Source organism: Pteropus alecto, unplaced genomic scaffold (assembly GCF_000325575.1).
Source record: "Pteropus alecto unplaced genomic scaffold, ASM32557v1 scaffold61, whole genome shotgun sequence".
Taxonomy (NCBI): domain Eukaryota; kingdom Metazoa; phylum Chordata; class Mammalia; order Chiroptera; family Pteropodidae; genus Pteropus; species Pteropus alecto.
In genome coordinates this window covers 16,235,441-16,254,219 of record NW_006434835.1, presented here as the reverse complement: position 1 = coordinate 16,254,219, position 18,779 = coordinate 16,235,441, and the positions used below count along the sequence as shown (strand labels likewise).

The 18,779-nt window shown below is 45.6% G+C and overlaps 2 protein-coding genes across 4 annotated transcripts in view; one reads left to right on the top strand and one right to left on the bottom strand.

Moving 5' to 3' along the window:
* Nucleotides 1–795: 795 nt before the first annotated feature.
* Nucleotides 796–15,341, top strand: CGREF1 (cell growth regulator with EF-hand domain 1). The gene is made up of 7 exons (XM_006910315.3): nt 796–1,463; nt 12,578–12,683; nt 13,719–13,784; nt 13,871–13,941; nt 14,081–14,205; nt 14,421–14,708; nt 14,830–15,341. The coding sequence occupies exons 2-7, from the start codon at nt 12,610–12,612 to the stop codon at nt 15,112–15,114; spliced, it is 909 nt and encodes a 302-aa protein (XP_006910377.1). The 5' UTR covers nt 796–1,463; nt 12,578–12,609; the 3' UTR covers nt 15,115–15,341.
* Nucleotides 15,342–15,748: 407 nt separating this feature from the next.
* KHK (ketohexokinase) overlaps nt 15,749–18,779 on the bottom strand; it is a 12,260-nt gene continuing 9,229 nt past the window's right edge. For 2 of the 3 annotated variants that reach the window (XM_015588121.2, XM_015588120.2), the window contains 4 exons: nt 18,302–18,448; nt 17,139–17,227; nt 16,843–17,000; nt 15,754–16,757 (listed from right to left, as the gene is read on the bottom strand). In XM_015588121.2, coding sequence (XP_015443607.1) covers nt 16,672–16,757; nt 16,843–17,000; nt 17,139–17,227; nt 18,302–18,448 — 480 coding nt within the window. In that variant the 3' untranslated portion in view covers nt 15,754–16,671. Of the gene's footprint in view, nt 16,758–16,842; nt 17,001–17,138; nt 17,228–18,301; nt 18,449–18,779 lie in introns of all 3 variants that reach the window. The other variant, XM_025045797.1, reaches the window with a different exon arrangement.

The following is an 18,779-nucleotide window of genomic DNA, read 5'->3' as shown; positions in this document are numbered from 1 at the left end:
TACCTGCATCTTCACATGCTATTCTCCCTAAGCATGTGTGTATGCATATGTATCCACATTTTTATATGGATACCAGTCAGATTAGGGACCCACCATACTCTGGTTTGACCTCATCTTCACTAATTATATCTGCAATGACTATATTGCCAAATAAGGTCACATTCTGAGGTATTAGGGGTTAGGATTTCAATATATAAATTTTAGATGGAGGCAATTCAACCCATAACAGAGCGTAATGTAAGCTACATGAACAGATGAACACATAGGCAGATGGGGAGTAAGGAGAAAGCCCAAAGGAACTCTGATACTTGAAGAAAACTACGAAGAAATGACTGTAGAGAGAATAATGGTGTTGCTGAAACCAATAGATGCTGTGATCCAAGGAGGTAGTGTCCGTCAGTGTCCATCACAGGAAGGAGGACAGGATGACCTTGATGAGAGTAGGTTTGTTGTGATGGATGCTGATGGAAAGGAGATGATGGAGAGAGAGAAGATAAAGATTCCAGAGAGATAAGAAGTCATTTATTCAAAGAACTAAGTCCTGGGGGCAGTGGGTGAGGATGTAGTCCAGAGCCACAGTGGAGGAATGGCCACTGTGACAAAAATAGGCGACACTCTATTTTGACCACAAAGCTACAGCCACATACTACAACATTTTGTGCTGGCAAACAACTACCACAACACCCTTAAGATAATTTTCTCCGACTCCTCCCACCCCCATCACCATGGAGCCACTTCTCAGGAATGCACAGTCATAGCCCCACAATGACACTGTCATTGTAAACTAGCAGTCACAGCTGTCACTCGAGCATCACAAACAACTCAGGAAGAGTTCACCCAAATACCTTAACACACATACCACTAACATCTTGTACATCACACACCAGACAATCAGTCTCAAGACCATACTGTCACACTGGATACACAGTCACACAGAATATCCCCTACTGTGTCGCAAGTTCCTCAAACACACAGCCGCATACACCGGTCACGATCACACACCCTAACAGTATGTTACATTGTATGTTGTCACACACATCTGAGTGCTTGCAGGCAGCGGTACATACAGCATCACCACAGGTAAACATGCCTCTTGTACACAGTGGCCTCACCATCTGTCTTTCTGTAGCTCTGATTGTGTCTCTGTCTCAGACACACACACGTATACACGCACACACGTGCACACACACACACACACACAGCGGGGAGGAAGCCGGGTGGAGGCTTCTGAGGGCCGAGTCCGGCGAGTCAGGGCTGGGCGGCTGCCCTGCCCTGGCGCTGGCGCTGGCGCTCCGGACTCTGTCCGGGCCAGGGCGGCGGCTGCAGCCGGGAGGGCGACGTGGAGCGGCCACGTGGAGCTGCCCGGGGGAGGTCCCGGCGGCGGGAAGCGAGGAGCCGGCTGCGCACAGCCTGGAGCGACGCCGAAGCCGGCCCCCAGCCTGAGTCCCGCGGAGCCGCCGCAGGTGGGTCCGAACCCCGCCCGGGCAGACGGGCTGGGGGTATCAGGGGTCTCCTATCACAGCCAGCGGAGACGCGCCGCGCCCGGGCTAGGACCGCGGGGCGGAGGCGGTCTCCTGGCCTCTGGATCTGGATGCTGAAGGCGCAGTCCTTCTGCATCTCCTGCAGCTCAGACGAGTCTGCGGCGGTGGCCCTCGCCTCCTGGCACCTCTCGGGAGGAGGTCACCCCTGAGAGCAGGTGGAAGAAGGGGTGCAAAGCGAATCCTAAATTCTCTCTGTGTGGTAATGAGGTTTCACTATTATCCAAGTGTCTCATTTGTCGCTCTGACAGCCTTAGAGAGAGGAGGGCTAGCAGGAGTATCATCCTCATTTGACAGATAAAAAAAAGGGGGACTTGGGGAGGAGCCGAGGTGATCGTCCAACTGGAAGTGGCAGGATGGAGCCTAGCTCTTCGCTGTAGGAACCCTTTGGCTGCATAGCCACTGCCTCTTCTCTTGGAAGGGGTGTGCGGGGAGACACAGGAGACACCAGAGGGATAAATTTATAAGGGAGGGGATTCAATTCCAAGTAACTTCCTGAGAGGATTAGCCAGAAATGGAATGGACGCCCTGTGAGGTGCTAGGCTCCTGTCCTGGAAAGTCGAGCGGAGACTGAATGACCATTGACAGATTCTGTGGAAGAAATTTTTGGACTGGGTGGGAAGTTATGCAAGATAAAAGGTCACTGCCACATCCCAGAGTCTGAAATACTCAGGGAGCATCTGTTCATTTTCCGCTATTTCCCATTTAGAAAAAAAAAGTGGTTTGCTGTCAACATTAACTTAACCTATATTATCCATTGCATCTTCCCCAAGCCCCTACGAAATAGATACTACTATCCTCATTTTTCAAAATGAGTATCTCAGGGCCCAAAGATGTTAAGACACCTGCCTAGACCACACCATTAGCTCTGTGAGAGGCAGGATTTGATAAGAGGTCTAACCCCCAAGGCTAGCTCTCTTCTTAAGCTCTGGTGCAAAGGTTTGAAGAAATTGGAATGGTGAGTCATTGTGAATGTGAGTATGTGAGAGTGTGTATGTCTGTGTGTGTGTGTGAAATATGTTACTGAATTAACATCATTACTGTTAAGTGACAGTTGTGGCTCTCATGTGATCATTAGGGTAAATTATGTTTACACATGTTACAGTTATAGAAAATGAGTAGGAACATTTTATTTGACAGGCAATGGTTCAATAACTGCTTCATTTCTGTTGCTTACCAAAACTTTGAAAATGCTTAGAAATGGGTGTGAACAAATCACATTTCACCAACTCATTACTGGAGGTGCCTTAGCCTGACTTCCTTTAAGTAATAGAGAGAGGTGAGTTACCTGTACTTAAAATGTCACAGTTGGAAGCATTACTTAAGAGAATATTACTTAGATGGCACTAAAAGTCCACATGCACTTATTTAAGTTTGTGAAGTAGACTACAACCAGATGCTAAGGTTGTCATGAGGGCCCAGGATATTCCAGGGAGTAGGTGGAACAACTTGGGCAAAAGCGCTGAAAAGCGAAATTGAAAAGTGTATCAGGAGACTCCACTAACCCTTCTGTTCGTGTGATGGAGCACTGGAAGATGAGTCTAAAATGATGACTCAATAACTGATTGTAGAATGCCCTGATGAGGACTCTGGACTGTAATAGAAATAGGGAGCCATTGAAGGGTTTGGAGTGATGGAGTTCTAGAAAAGGAAAATTAATCCGATGTGAGTATGGGGAATTCTTTAAATGGAGAAGGTAGCAGAGGCAGGGACAAGAACGAGAGGCTACTGCATGAGTTTGTGGAAGAAGTAATTCATTATCCACTTCATATTCACTGTAACCCTGTGAGGTAAGGACTCTCTCCAGTATACAGATATGGTAACTGAAGTTTAGTGGGGATAATTAACTTTCCCAAGGTCACAGAGACAGTGTTTGGTGGAGCTGGGATTTGAACCTAGGTCTGGCTGCTTCCAAAGCTGTTCTCTGTGCACTGCGCATAACTGAATAGTTGCATAGGTATGACATATACATAAGAGAAGGGGAGTGATAGCTGCTTCCAAAGCTGTTCTCTGTGCACTGCGCATACTGAATAGTTGCATAGGTATGACATATACATAGGACCAGGAGAAGGGGAGTGATGGTAATTCATGTGGGCAGGGTTCAGGACCAGGAACATACTATTCAGTGTCCAATGCACAAATAAGATTAAGAATTTCAAGACAGTAACAGCAGAGCATTAAACTAAGCACGGAGCCCTTCCTAGAGCAAGACCCTGTGTGGCTGCAGAGGCACACACTCATGACACTAGTTCTAATTACTATAACGACTTAACAAACCATCTCAAAACTTAGTAACCGAACACAATGGCTTTGACTTCGCTCATGAGCGTGTAGTCTGGACAGGGCTAAAGAGACAAGCACATTTCTGCTCCATTCTGTGTTGGCTGTAGAATCCTGAAGTCAGGGGGGTGCAATCACCTGAAAGTTTGCTCTCTCACCTGTGTGGTCCCTGGTCTGGGATGATGTGAGCAGCTGGACACCGGAATGGCTGAGGCTCCTCAGGCATCTCTAGCTTTACATGGTTTCTCCACATCGTCTTTTCAGCATGGAGACTTCAGCAACGCCAAATTTCTTCCATGGTGGCTCGGGTTCCAGAGGTGCATATCTGCACGTCCTAATCTATGTGGCCTTTTCTAACCCAGACCTGGAAGTCTTGCAACATCATTTCAGCTGTTTCTTAGAAGTGAGTCACTAAGTACAGCTCATACACAAGGGAAGGTGAATTAGACTCCAGCTTTTGTGGGAAGGAGTGTCAAAGAATTTGCAGACCCAGTTTTTAAACCAGCACAGTTGGCCTCACAAGTGAGTTGATTAGTGAGATCTGATGAGTGTGTCCCCTTTAAGTCTGAAGTGTTACCATTAGAGGTATTCTTTGTCCTCTTTTAAAAGGCAACTGCCTATGGATGATATATTAAACCTGAATAATAGGTTTTGACAGCTCTGAGGGATGTAAATTACTCCAGTGCCTCCTGTTGGCCTAGATCTTGGCAGTAAGCAGATGGGGAGGAGAAAGCAATTTGAGGGTGTCCAGGTGGGGAGACCAGGATGGTGGGTATGTGTGAAGCCACTGCCAAGCAGTCCCGGAAAACTTCTGGAAGGAAGAAGGCCTTATTGTATAACCAGGTATTGTGCTTTACACATCTTGTCTCATTTAACCCTGACAACACACCATGAGGGGTTACAGACAGAGAACCTGAAACACAGAAGTCACTCAGCTAGTGAGTCACAGGGCTTGGATTTGAACTTAGGCAGCCTGAAGTTAGGACCCAAACCCTTAATCTTTGGGCTGTGCCACCTGTTCCTTAGCAATTTTGTGTTTCTCTGACTTTCTCTTAATCATTGTTTTAACATTTGTATCTTTTCCTACTTATATATTTGCAAGCTTTAACGAAGAAAAAAGTAAGTAATTCTACTTTATTTTATTACCTTATAAGATAGTGCCTCATATATATAGTAGGTACTCAATAAATATTAAAGAAATGAATGCTGTTTATCCTTATTCTACAAACTTATGTTTATACTTGCCTTCCCTGTTGATGCTTGTCCTCCTGGTCACTCTCCATGGGTTGCTATGGAGATTTCTGTCTTGAACCCCCAGCTGAGGCCCAGGTGGTGGTGAGCTCCACAACAATGAGAACCCAGGTAGCCTTGAACCCTAGTTGCATTCCCCACAGTCCTCTATCATTTGTCTCCCGGAACTTGGTTGATGGTGTCTTTCATGATACAGAAGTTTAAACTTTGATATACTTGAATCTCTCCATTTTTTTCCTTTAAAACTTATGAGTTTGCAATATTTATCATGTTTAATGTTTCTGTCATATGATATGATTTGCTTAGTCATTGCCTAAATGTTAGATGTTCAAGTTGTTTACATTTCTTTGACTAATATCAATAGCATAGCTATAAATACCTTTACAACTTTTTTTCCCATTTGTGTTCTTCCTTACTTGATCTCCAGGATGATGTTATTGGATCAGGATTTCATGGCAATTACAACACATTTGCAGATTGCTCTAGAAATAGTTCAGGTTTATAGTTCTTCAAACAATATAGGTTAATACTCACTGATTCAATTTATTTAATGATTATAGAACTATTAAAATTTGGTATTTCTTTTTCCATTAGTTTTGCTGTTAAGTTTTTCTAGGCAATTGGTTATATTGACTAACTTTTCAAATTCCTTCTATTTCTGTAGTTATGTCCCCATTATCATTCCTAATATTGTTTATTTGTGCCTTTTCTCTTTGTTCTTAATGAAAATTGTCAGAGATTTGTCTATTTTTATTAGTCTTTTTAAAGAAACACCATCCTATTATATTTTCCACCTCTGCTATCTTTTCTTTTTTTCTTTATTTTAATTTCTTTAAGTTTATTCTGTTTTACTAACTTCTTGAGTTGGAAGCTTAACTCATTAACTTTTAGCCTTGCTTCTAACCTTTTATGTCAATCTATTTTCCCTCCAATACTACTTTAGCTATATGTCTTGTTTTGAAGTATATTTTTCCAAGATTATCCAATTCTAAGTATTTAACAATTTCCATTATGTTTTCTTCTTTGATCTATATGTAAGCATGTCTTTTAAATTTCCATATATATGAGATTTTTATATCCTTTTTGTCACTGATTTCTAACGTAATTGCATTTTGTTCATATAACATAGTGTGAAACTAATTTTTTGATATTCGTTGAGCCATACTCTCTGGCATACTACTTATCAGTTTTTATAAATATTCCACATGTGTTGAGAAGAATATATATTTACTAAATGATTGAATAGGGTTCTCTGTTTATTAGTTCAGGCTTATTGACTGTTTTATTCAATCTTCTACATTCTTATTAATTTTTAGTCTGTTTAATCTTTCAGATACTGAATGAGATATGTTAAATTCTTCTATCATAATGGCAGATTAGATTTTTCTCCTTGTAGTTATGCCAAGTTTTTTTTTTTTAAGATTTTATTTTTCTTTAAAGCAGTTTTAGGGTCACAGCAAAATTGAGAGGAAGGTACAGAGATTTCCTATATACTCCCCATACCCACACATGCATAACTTCCCCCTTATCATCATCCATCACCAGAGTGGTACATGATGAACTGGTAAACCTACGCTAACACATCATAGTCACCCAAAGTCCATAGTTTACCTTAGGATTCACTCTTGATGCTGTGCAGTCTGTGGGCTTGGACAAATATATAATGACATGTATCCATCATTATGGTATCACACAGAATATTTTCACTGTCTTAAAATCTTCTGTGCATCAACTATTTATCCCTTCTACCCCCAGCCCAGGTTCTAGCAACCACTGATCTTTTTACTGTCCCCAAAGATTTGCCTTGTCCAGAATGTCATATAGTTGGAATCATACAGTGTGTAGCCTTTTCAGATGGGCTTCTTTCACTTAGTAATATGCAGTTAAGATTCCTCCACATCTATTCATGGCTTGATAGGTCATGAATAGTGCGCTTGGATAAATCAAAGTGTAGCTTATACACTTTTTAGAACTTAATAATATTCCATTGTCTGGGTGCACCACAGTTTATTGATGCATCCACCTATTGAAGGACACCTCGGTTGTTTCCAAGTTTTGGTAATTATGAACAAAGCTGCTATAAACATCTGTGTTTTTGTTTGGACATAAGTTTTCAACTCCCTTAGCTAAATACCAAAGAGCACAACTGCTGGATTATGTGGTTAGACTATGTTTAGTTTTGTGCAAAAAATTCTAAGTGTCTTCCAAAACGGCTGTACCATTTTGCCTTCCCACCAACAAAGAATGAGAGTTCCTGCTGCTCCACGTCCTTGCTAGCATTCATTCTAAGTGTCTTCCAAAACGGCTGTACCATTTTGCTTTCCCACCAGCAAAGAATGAGAGTTCCTGCTGCTCCATGTCCTCGCTAGCATTTGGTGGTGTCAGTGTTCTGGATTTTGGCCATTCTAATAAATGTGTAGTGTTATGCTAGATTTTGTTTCAGATTTTTTTAGACTATGTGATTAGATACACACGAGTTCAGAATTATTATATCTTCCCAGAGGAGTAAACTTTTGTGAATTTTGTAATGACACTCTTATCTATAATAATGCTTTTCACCTTAAAGTCTAATCTAACATCATTAAAATCTAATCTAACATCATTAAAACTAATAAAACATCATTAAAACTAAAACCAGTTTTCTTTTGTCTAGTATTGCTTTATATATCCTTCATCCATTCTTTTCTTTCAACATTTCTGTCTTTATTTTTAGGTTAAGCTCTTGAAAATTGCATGTAACGGTATTTTGTTTTATGTGCATTTTGATAATCTCTAGTTCCTATATGATGAGTTTATATTTTTTTATGATTACCGACATACTTGGATCTATCTTTACCATCTTATTTTATGCTATTTGTCTACCTTTTTAATTTAATTTTTTTAGTCTCTCTTTTCTCTTTTCCTGCCTTCCTTCGAATTGTTTTTTGTTTTTTTTTTTAAATTCCATTCATTTTATTCTGTGCTGGTTGGTTGTCGTACATTCCATTTCTGCTCTTTTAGTGGTTATCCTTAAAATTTTTATATGCATATTTAACAAAGTTGGTCAGTACGTCTATTCTCTTCCCAAACAACCATTCTTTCTTTATATCTTATTGTTGTCTAATATTATAGTTTAGTCCACTTTTTGCCCCATAATTATAAATATTAACATAATTAACAATAAATATTAACATAATTATCATAGTTTAATAGTCTATGTTTGTTTATATTTTCCCATATACTTTCTATTTTTTTCTCACCATTTTTTTTTTTTTTTGCATTTCAAACCACTGAGACCATAATAGGATCATTTTCTTTTTCCTGAAATAGATACCTTAGAATTTCTTTTAATGAAGGAATGTTAGTGGTAAATTCTTTGATTTGTTGTTTATCTAAAATTATTGTTGTTCTACCTCATTCATGAAAGAGCATTTTGCTGAGAATAGAGTTCTAGAGTAGCAATCCCCCCCACTCACATACTTCTCAACATATTAAAATACAATATTACTGTATTCTGGCATCACTGTTGCTGTTGAAAATCAACTGTCAGTCTACTCTTCCTTATAGGTAATTTGCATTTTCTTTCTGACTGCTTTAAGATCATCTCTTTTTCTTGTTCTCTAGTTTCACAAAAGCTCCAGGTGTGGATTTCTGTTTATTTAATCTGCCTGGGATTGTTGGACTTCATGGATTGGAATAGTAGTGTTTTGCAACATACTAGAAAAATCTCAACTGTTATTTCTTCAAGTACTACTTCTATCCAGTTTTCTCTATTATCTCTTCCATCCTCCATGCCACTTAACCTTTTTTTTCCTGTCTTTGATTCCGTGAAGTTGTGGGGGTTCAGAACTAGTCACCCCAAGATGTGCTTCTGTGGCTCATGGATTGTTTAGAGCTAAGAGCAACTTTAGCTTCGGGCTCAGGAGAAACTTTTGCCCCTCCTTTGACTACTTGGAAGAATATGACTTAGGGGCCTTGCCTTTGATGAGAGATTGTCGAGATAATCTCTTTTGACTTGTCTGCAGGGCAGGACAAACTTCTATTTACAGATTGTTCATTCTTCTTATCCTCCTGCAGAAATCCTCTGAAACCCCTAAGGCACCTTACCATCTCCCTAGTTTAGGATGTTTTGTATCCCTCAGTTCCCCTTTCTACCTCTGAACCTCTGTGCTTGTGGGGTCTCTGACTCTCTCATGTATGTGAGGTTTCCATACATATATATGTATTAAATTTGGTTATTTTCTCTTGCTAATCTGTCTCATGTCTATTTGATTATTAGACCAGCCGAAAGAACCTTGAGGGTGGAAGAAAGCTCGTTCCTTCCCCACAAACTGTAATCTGGATAATTTATTCAGATCTATTTTCCAATTTATTAATTCTCATATCATCTATGTCTAATATATTTTACTCATTGCACTTATTTTTATGTTTCTCATCCTTAAACTTTTTTATTGGAGTATAATACATGTGTGTACAAAATGCCAATAAAATAGACTGATCTCCAAGTGAGCATGCCCAAGCACCTAGGTCCAGACACAGAATATGCTAGCGCCCTGGAGGCCTGACACTGGTCCGCTCCTAATTGTATTCCTTCCTGACTTCTTTCCCTTCTCTTCTTCCCAGAGGTTACTGCTGTTGTAACTTTTCATTGTACATTAGTTTCAACCTTGTTTTTGAACTGTAATTCATTGCATTTTTTAAATCGATCTTTTCTTTATATTTGTGTATGTTATATTTGGTCTTCAAATCTATTTGATCATTTTTATACTCTTAACTCTTTCTCATAGTTGCAAATTTCTCTTTAAAACACATTAAATATTCTTTATGTTCTCTGTGTGATAATTCTACTCTCTTCAGTTTTTGTGAGTATGGCTTTGCCTGCTATTGTTTAGCTGGCTGCTATTCGCAGTGTCTTATTTCCTTGGGCGTTTATGACTTTTTGGTTGTGAATTCATGCTCCTTGAACTTTACCTATGGAACTTCTCTGAGCATGGATTGGAGTTGTGTTCCTCCCAACAAGGTGTATATTTTCTTCTGTCGGTCAACTAGGGGTACTATGAACGAGGTACCACTTCAAAATAAATGATCTGCTTTAGGTTTTTGAACCACAGAGGTAGCATTAATTCAGGCCTTGAATCCACATGAGAGCAGACTTGTTACAAATTCTCAAGGTGTTATGGAAAAATCCCAAAAGCTCCAAAAATCAGACCAGCGAAAATCCAAGCAGTAACCCAGAGAGGAAGGGAACTGTCTTATGACACCGGTGGTCCCAGAAGAGCTAGTGCTCTGAAAATCTGGGCCTTGAGCTTAGGGGCAATTTCACTACTTATACGCCCGGTTGTTACAGTTGGCATGGGCTGATTTACAGACCCCTGAAATTGCTATGGGCTACGGGCAGTTACAGAGCATGAGATTTTCTAACAAGCACTAAAGCAATACATCTTTTCTAACAAGCACCAAAGCAATACATCTTAAAGAGAGGGGATACATCTGTCTAAACACTAAAAGCAATATATCTTAAGGGGAGGGTGAGTTCTCAGTTGACCCCGAGATCTTTGTACTATGTAGCAAGTATATTTACAGAAGCAGAAAAAAAAAAAAGAACTGATTAGAAATGTTGGCCAATTAAGTGGGAAATTCCTCTTCAAAGGAAGATATTTTTCTCCCTTCTACCCTGTGCCAAAGTCAAAATAAGTAAGACTCTGTGCTGCCCTTCTTCAGGCAAATTTACTTTTTGTTCACCCTTAGATTGAGAGTTGAGCTATTTGAATCCCAGCTTTACACAGGTAATCTCCCTATTAGTCTCCTCACATTGGATGGGTCCAAGCTTTATCTCTGGTCTCCTCTATTGCACAAAGCGCTCAAACCGGTAGCTTAAGTTCACCTGGGGTTTGGTTTGGCAGATACTCTTAAGGCAGAAGCTGACGTCAAGCTGACTTTTCCCCCGGGATTACAGGCTTCACTGTGCTTTTGTAATCCAAGAGAATTTACTTCTTTGCCAACTCATTGCATTTGAAAAAATACTTTCTATTTTTATCCAATAGAAAAATTTACCAAATAGAAAAATACTTTCTATTTTCGGACTTACTTTCACTGGGACATCTACTCTTATACTACCAGACCAGTCCATCTTTTCAATGAGGGGTGCCCACTGTGGTGGAACCTCTGAGGGTCCCCACTTACTATGGAGATCTCGGTTCCAGCTGCCTCCCATTCACCAGCCCGAGGTTTTCTCTCCTGGGTGCAACAACTAAAGCCCAAGGACCTGCGTTGCCAGCCAGTGTTTGTGAACACCTTTGAAGCAGCTGTGGTTTCAGCACCCGTTTGACCACTGGGGAGTTTGGACTAACTACGTAGACCGTATCCTTCGGGGTTAACGTATGCATAGAAAACTGAAAACAGTTTCTAGGACTCTCGGTAGCTTCGCCTTTTGTGAGCTTCCATGTTTGCTGCTGCTGCCTCAGGGCAGTTCTGCTGGCACGGCTACAGCCAGGCTCCCACATCACATATCTTCCTGTTAACCAGATGCTCGCCTGCTCTTTCCCGCATCTCTTAGGAAGCTGACGTCCACCCTTGCAATAGTTCGGAACCTTGTCGGGGTCATGGAACTCTTTGAGAATCTGCTGAAAGATATGAACCTTTCTCTAGGAAAATGGAACACCAGCCAGAGTGGAGGGCACTGTTTCAGAGAGTTCTTCACCCTCTGCCTAAACCGAGCACCTGATGATTTGTCTTCCTAGCGATGAGCGTGGGGTCTCAGGCCTCAGCTTTGGTGGGCGTCTGCTTCCTCAGGAACACCCCTGAAGGACTCATCAGAAAGTTTTGTGCTCTAGGCTTTTGATTGATCCTCTCTGTTTGACTGTTTTCATATCATCAAATGATTGTGTAGGCGTAAGGGGAAGTTTTTCTTACTTCCTTCACATTGGGACCCAATTTCCTAACTGTAGTAAGTAGCAGTTCTTGGGGCTGCTGTTGCTTTGACCCTGGTTTGTTGTGTTTTCAATCCCTACGTGAGTTTAAACCTATTTCAAGGAGTCTGAGCCTCTCTTAATTTGTTCTTGGGTGTTTTTTTAATAAATACAAACTGACAATCTGCCTCTCTATTTAAGTCTTGGTCTTTTTATGACTTTCTGCATTTCTAATTTGGCTTTTTTCTTAACCTCTTTGAGCTCATTTCCATCTGCAAAGCGAGTGGACTAAACTGGATCCAATGCACTTAAACTGTACTTCTCTGAGCACCTGGGGGGCTGGCGGGGCAAGGGGAATGGGGGGTGGGGAGGGGCTCCTGCCCACAGCACTGCTTCCATTAGAGCAAGTCTGCTCTGAGCACCTTACACACTGGATCTGGAGCAAATTTTATTTTGAGCCAAGTTCCACAGGTGATCGCTGATGTCCACATGTGGCTCCTCCTCAAGCAGGAGTCCTGTCACCTGGGCTGCAGGTAGAGGCAGGAAAAGAAGGCAATCCCCATTGATCCCCCACTCTTTGACAGACACCTCTTGCCCCTGACTCCCTAATTCCGTTCCTAGGAAAGACGTTACGTGTTCCAGTTCCAGGAAGGATGTTGCTCATGAGAATATCAGTGCTGCTGCTGCTGCCTCTGAGTCTGGCTGCTCCCAGGGATGGAATCATGAGGTAATGAGATTCCGAGGGCAGAGGGTCAAGGACCAGGAGCAGGGGGAGTCTTGGAGAATCTGACGGTGTCTCTGTGAGGCAAGAGGCCTCTATATCCCTCCGCACCCACTTCCCCCTCTGCCTTGTGCCTGTGAGAATGCCCAGTGCAAAGCGGGTCTGCAATACATGTCTGCTGGACTCATTTGGAGCCAGGATCTCAGTTCCAATGAGGTGTGAAGCACAGGGATGAAGCTGTGGGCCAGGGAGGGGGCTGCAGTCCTCTTACCAAGACCGTATAGCGGGAACCCCGAAGAAACAGAGCTCGTTAACAAATCACGTCTATTTTTATTTGAATTCCTTTCTTGTGCCTATGCAGTGTGTATTTTGGGTGGGGTAGGGGACAGATACAGGAACAGCAGCAAAGATTGGCAGCAGTGACAACAGTTGTGGTAGCAGCTCCTGCCAGCTCTTTGGAGTCACAGGTCTGGATTGACTTGGGCTTTGTCCGGAACGAGGAGCAAATCTTGAACTTAAGACTGACTAAGAGACCCTGAGCAGATTGAAACTCCAAAACCAACATATATGTCTTCAACTTGGAGGGAAACAAAGAGTCCATTTTGTGTTATGGAGTAAAACGAGTCTGCATAAAACTGAGTAGTGCCACTGGCTCAGCCAGAGACCTGCCTCTTGGTCTCAGCATCAAAGTAGAAGGGTTGCCACGATCCACATTGTTCTGTCCACCACTGCATTGTTTCTTGGGTTGCCAACTTGTGTCTACTAAGTGTGGCTTTGTCTGGCCTCTGTCTACCCAGATGTTTTATGGGGCTTTTCACTTACCATCTAAGTTAAGAATCTGCAAACCCAGAGTCTGAGAGAATAAGGTTCTGCCTCTGAGGAGACTAGATGGGCCTCCTCCCCACAAGGTTTTTGGGAACTTGGGGAAACAACTCCCTTTGGGTCTGGGGAGAGAACTGCCAGGAGCTTTGGGGTGGAAGACTGGAGGCAGGGCCCTCCGGGAGGCTCTTTGCAAGGCTAATCCTCCCCTCCCTCCTCCAGGCTGGACCCTGAAATGCAGCAGCAGCCCTTACCCAACCCCTTCCAGCCAGGCCAGGAGCAGCTCCGGTGAGAAGGCTGGGCTGGAGGTTTGAGGACTAGGCCTGGGGCTGCAGACTGGCCTCTTGTGAGCTGATTTTCCACTTTTCTGTCAGACTTCTACAGAGTTACCTAAAGGGACTAGAGAGGATGGAAGAGGAGCCAGAGCACATGAGCCGGGAGCAGGGTGAGGGGCTGGGTTGATGGGGCCAGGGGATGGGAGGCTCAGGGAAGCCAGAGCTGGGACTGACCTTGGGCTGTCCCATTGTCTCCTGTCTCTTCTATCTGCCCGCAACACCACTTCTGATCCAGTTTCTTTTCCTTAGTTCTCCTCTACCTCTTTGCCCTCCATGACTATGACCAGAGTGGACAGCTGGATGGCCTGGAGCTGTTATCTATGTTGACAGCAGCTCTGGCCCCTGGAGCTACTGACTCTCCCACCACCAACCCGGTAAGCCCTGCTGGATGGGGTCTCTTCTCCCATGAGGCATTGGGGCTTTGTTTTTTTTTTTCATCATCACTCTTTTAGTGAATCCCCAGGAATGCTCAAAGCCTGCATGACAAGGATGGGTTGGGGGGCGGGGGGGGGGTGATGTTGGGGGGGCCAGGGCTCCTGGAAATATCTCTGATCACTGTAGACCCCACAACCACTGTGTGCTTCCACAGGTGATCCTGATAGTGGACAAAGTGCTTGAGACCCAGGACCTGAATGGGGATGGGCTCATGACCCCTGCAGAGCTCATCAACTTCCCCGGACAGCCCCTGGAGCTACAAGATGTTGGGAGGCAGTCCCTGTTCGCTAAAAGCTCACCAAGACAAGAAGCACAGGAAGCTCTGGGCCTCAAAGAAGAAGCTGGGGGACAAGTGGAGGCCAGAAGGGAGTCCTTGGAGCCTGTACAGGAGGCTGAGGGACAGGCAGAGGCTGGAGGAGAAGCCCCAGGCCCTGGAGGGGAGGCTGGGGGACAGGCAGAGGCTGGAGGAGAAGCCCCAGGCCCTGGAGGGGAGGCTGGGGGACAGGCAGAGGCTGGAGGAGAAGCCCCAGGCCCTGGAGGGGAGGCTGGGGCACAGGCAGGAGGCTGAGGGACAGGCAGAGGCTGGAGGAGAAGCCCCAGGCCCTGGAGGGGAGGCTGGGGGACAGGCAGAGGCTGGAGGAGAAGCCCCAGGCCCTGGAGGGGAGGCTGGGGCACAGGCAGAGGCTGGAGGAGAAGCCCCAGGCCCTGGAGGGGAGGCTGGGGCACAGGCAGAGGCTAGGGACACTAGAGAGGAAGCCAAAGAGCTTCCAGGGGAAACACTGGAGTTTAACAACATCCCAAACGGGTTTGAGGTTCATGCTATTCAAATGGAGAACGATGAGATATAAATGTTGAGGATACAGGTTTGTACTCCTAGAAGTCTCAGTGCCAGAACATAGCCCCGAAGGGTGGATATGTATGTTGGGACAAGGACCACCTCTATGTCCCCTTTCTGGCCCCAGCGGGTGGCAGGTCTTCCTGTGCAGTGCAGGGAGGCTTTAAGTTGAGAGGACCTAGACAACCAACCAATAAAGCTTTAGGACCCAGGCAACCAATAAAGAACTGAATGAACTCATTTCCCTGGACCATCTATCTACTGGTCCAGCCTGCCCAGACCTCAGGGATGCGGGGGTTGGAGACTGGACCGGCCTCTTGCAGGAGCAGGGATTCAGCTTTCTCAGTGTTCCCAGATGATGCTGAGACACAGCAGAGTATAGCACTAGGCCATAGCCAGCTGCAGACAACCCAGGAAGAGAGCTCAGCCTCTCCCTGGGGCCCAAACGGTTCGGTTCCCCCCTCACCTAGTATTCAGACACCCAGTGCCCCCTGCAGGTCAGGGCAGATCTTCCCCAATACCTGTACTCCCCCCGCCCCGCCATAATATTAACAATAACTACCATTTATTGAGAGCCTTACACACACCAACATCATGCTGGGAATTTTATATATTGTCTGATCTTATCCTCACAATAATTCTATGACCAGACATAATTAGTTTCATTTGACAGATGAGGAAATTGAGGACACTTGAGTTCAGTACTGTACCCAAGGTGACACAGCTAATGAAGCAGCAGATTTGAGTTCAGGTCTGACTCCAAAGCCCATGCTCTTTATCACATTTTGTTGCCTCACGCACCCTGCCCCAACTCCCCTGTGGGAACTGGCTAACTCCAATATGCCCTCAGCCCTGATCTCCCCCAAGGCTAGCAATGATCTGTGTCTGGGGTCACATTTGTGGCTGAAGCATCACCTTAAATACAAGACAGCTCCAAGGGTGAGGCTTTCGGGCTTTGGGGCAGTCACTGGGGAGATATTTTTGGACTGCAAAGGCCCCACCAAACCACAAAGTAGTAGGCTCCTTGTCCCTGCTCTCAAGTGGGCTCAGCCTGGGCCACTCTTGGGGCCCCAGGACTGGAGTCTTGTGGCAGTACAGGGGCCCAGAGGAGCTTTTCTCATGACTCGTGGTTATTTGAAAGGTTCCCTGGGGTGCAACGAGTTAGTATCCTCCCCAGTCAGAAAGGCTCTCGGTCACTACCATCCTTGAACAGAGCCTCCATCACCACGGGTACAGATGGCAACAAGCTTGGGACACTTTGCTCTGTCTAGGCAGCCCCTCCTCTGGACTTGGGATGGGGGTGGGGAGGTGAACTGGGGGAATGGAGAAAAAGGGCAAAGGACTGTAGCATCAAAGCCCCCGGCAGCCCTGGCCCGAGCTGTTTGGACATCAAGGACAGACAGACTGCCAGAAGGAAGCAGGCTCTGGGGAAGGAGATTTATTTGCTCTGCAGCTCCGCAATATGGGAGGCCAGGACATAGGCAGGGCCCGCCCATGGCCTGCATCTGCCCAAGAGCAGGCTGGACAGAGCGGGAAAGGCCGGTAATGTGGGCCTCCTGCCACAGGGCACTCACACGATGCCATCGAAGCCCTGCAGGCCACACTTCTTGCCGGCCACCTGGCAGCCAAACCTCAGTGCCTCCTGCATGCTCTTCCCTGGAGGGAGGGAGAGTAGCTGGATCGGCCTGGTCTTCTGGGCAAGGCTGGACCCCAGTCTTGAGCCTCCTGCTGAGGTACTCACCCTGGGACAGGCTGAAGATGACGGAGGCGTTGAAGGTGTCTCCCGCCCCTAGAGTATCCACCACCCGGGGAGGTGGGAAAGCATCTGAGTGGAGCAGCCGTCCGTCAGGGCCCAGGGCATCGGCGCCCTCCTCAGCCCAGGCGCAGACAAGCGTGGCCCTGCAAGACTCTCCATTCAGCTGGGTGCTAGCCCACCCCTGGCCCCCAGCCTCATTCCCCCTCCCCAGGGCAGCCCCTGGAGTCCAGGCACACCCACTCCCCACACCCAAGGCCTCTTCCTGGCCTCCCCCAGCTCACCCTTTCCTCACACGACTGTACAAGCCCTTCAGGGCCTCTGCCGCTGACCGGAACCCAAAGTGCTTGGCCACATCTTTGCTGACAAACACCTGTGGGCAGTGAAAGAGAGGCTGACCATCACCTTAACTCTACTCCTAGCTCAGCCACTCACTACTATCAGCCTAGCGTTGCCCTCACATTATAACCCCCTTGCTCCACATAGCCACCTAAATCCCCAACAGAGCATCTCACTGCCTCACAGAAACACAGTTTCATACTTGCTCAAGATATGTCAGAATAGGGCCCTGTAAATTGTGACACACAACCCTGGTCTATTCGTTCTAAGATCAATGAGGTTCCTCACAATTAAAAACCCAAAGCGAGCCTTGAGCGCCATCTTGGGGTGAGATCCCCCACAACCAAGCCTCCAGCACTCAGGAGCATTTTTGTTTTGTTTTCCTCACACAACTATGCCCTCTAGGTCTGGTTTCTTCATCTTAAAAACAAAGGGGTAGGGGCTCAAAAGCCTCCTCAACACCAGCTACATGTTTGAATCACCAGACAGAGTTCTGTTAAAAAAAAAATACTTCGGCCCAGGCTCCACCCCTACCAATCAAATAACAACAAGGGTGAGGCTCAGGCATCCAACTATTTTGACATGCGGCCGGAGTTGAGGACCAACCAGCTTTCATCTACGATGCTAGGATTATTACCCAATTCCTTTTACATCCAGCCCTGCCCAAATTCATCTTGTGCAAGTCGCCTTCCCATCCTCTTTTATCCGCTAGTGGCACCCATGACCTGCCACCCACCCAGAGTTGGAGGACACCTCAGAAACGGTCCCATCCTCTCATGTGACAGAGAAGACTGAGGAGGGTCAGGGAGGAGATGCTTCTATGCAGGCTTGCCCTGTGGCTGGCTGTCTTGACCCTTTCCAAGCCCTGTGGCCACCCTCAGACCTATGCACCCACTAAGGTAGAAAAATTCTTCTTGGTCATTGCAGAGGTCTGTGCCAAAGCCCAAAGCTGAGGTCCAGCCTATTTGCTTTGCCCACCTCCTGCCAACACTACCAAGCCATGAATAGCCATTTCAGGTGTGGTAGGCAGGCCAAGGGAATGCTCAGGCTCCTTTTTAAGAATCAAAAGAGCTGGATATGGCAAGGAGAAGCTGCATGGAGTACTCACCACGTCTCCATAGCCAAACAGCTGGAACAGCTCCTCTCGGGTCTTCTCCACCTCCACAGACACCCGGATATTCTGCCCTGGAGGCTGTCTGGCATTGTGCTGTTCTATCCGCTGCAGCATCTTCACCTGCTCCGATGCGTTCCGGCCCTGAGGCAGGGCAGGGCAGCTTAGGACCAGCTGGGCACTGCCCAGCCATCTGGCTCATTCTTCCCTCCCTGCTGGGATTCTGGGGGAAGGGGGAGAGGGACCCAGGGCGGCTGGGCTGGAACCCCCTCCTCGGTCTCAAATTCTAGAGCTGTCGTGGACCTTGCAGACTTTATTAGCCAGCCCCTGACTCATTTCACAGTGGAGAAGACTAAAAAGTAAAAGATTTTTCCTAAGTACCTATAATAAGTTAAATGACAAGGCAAGGATTAGAACTCAGGACTTTTTGGGGTTTCCTCCCACCCAGACTCTAAAACTTCTCTTGCAATGAAGA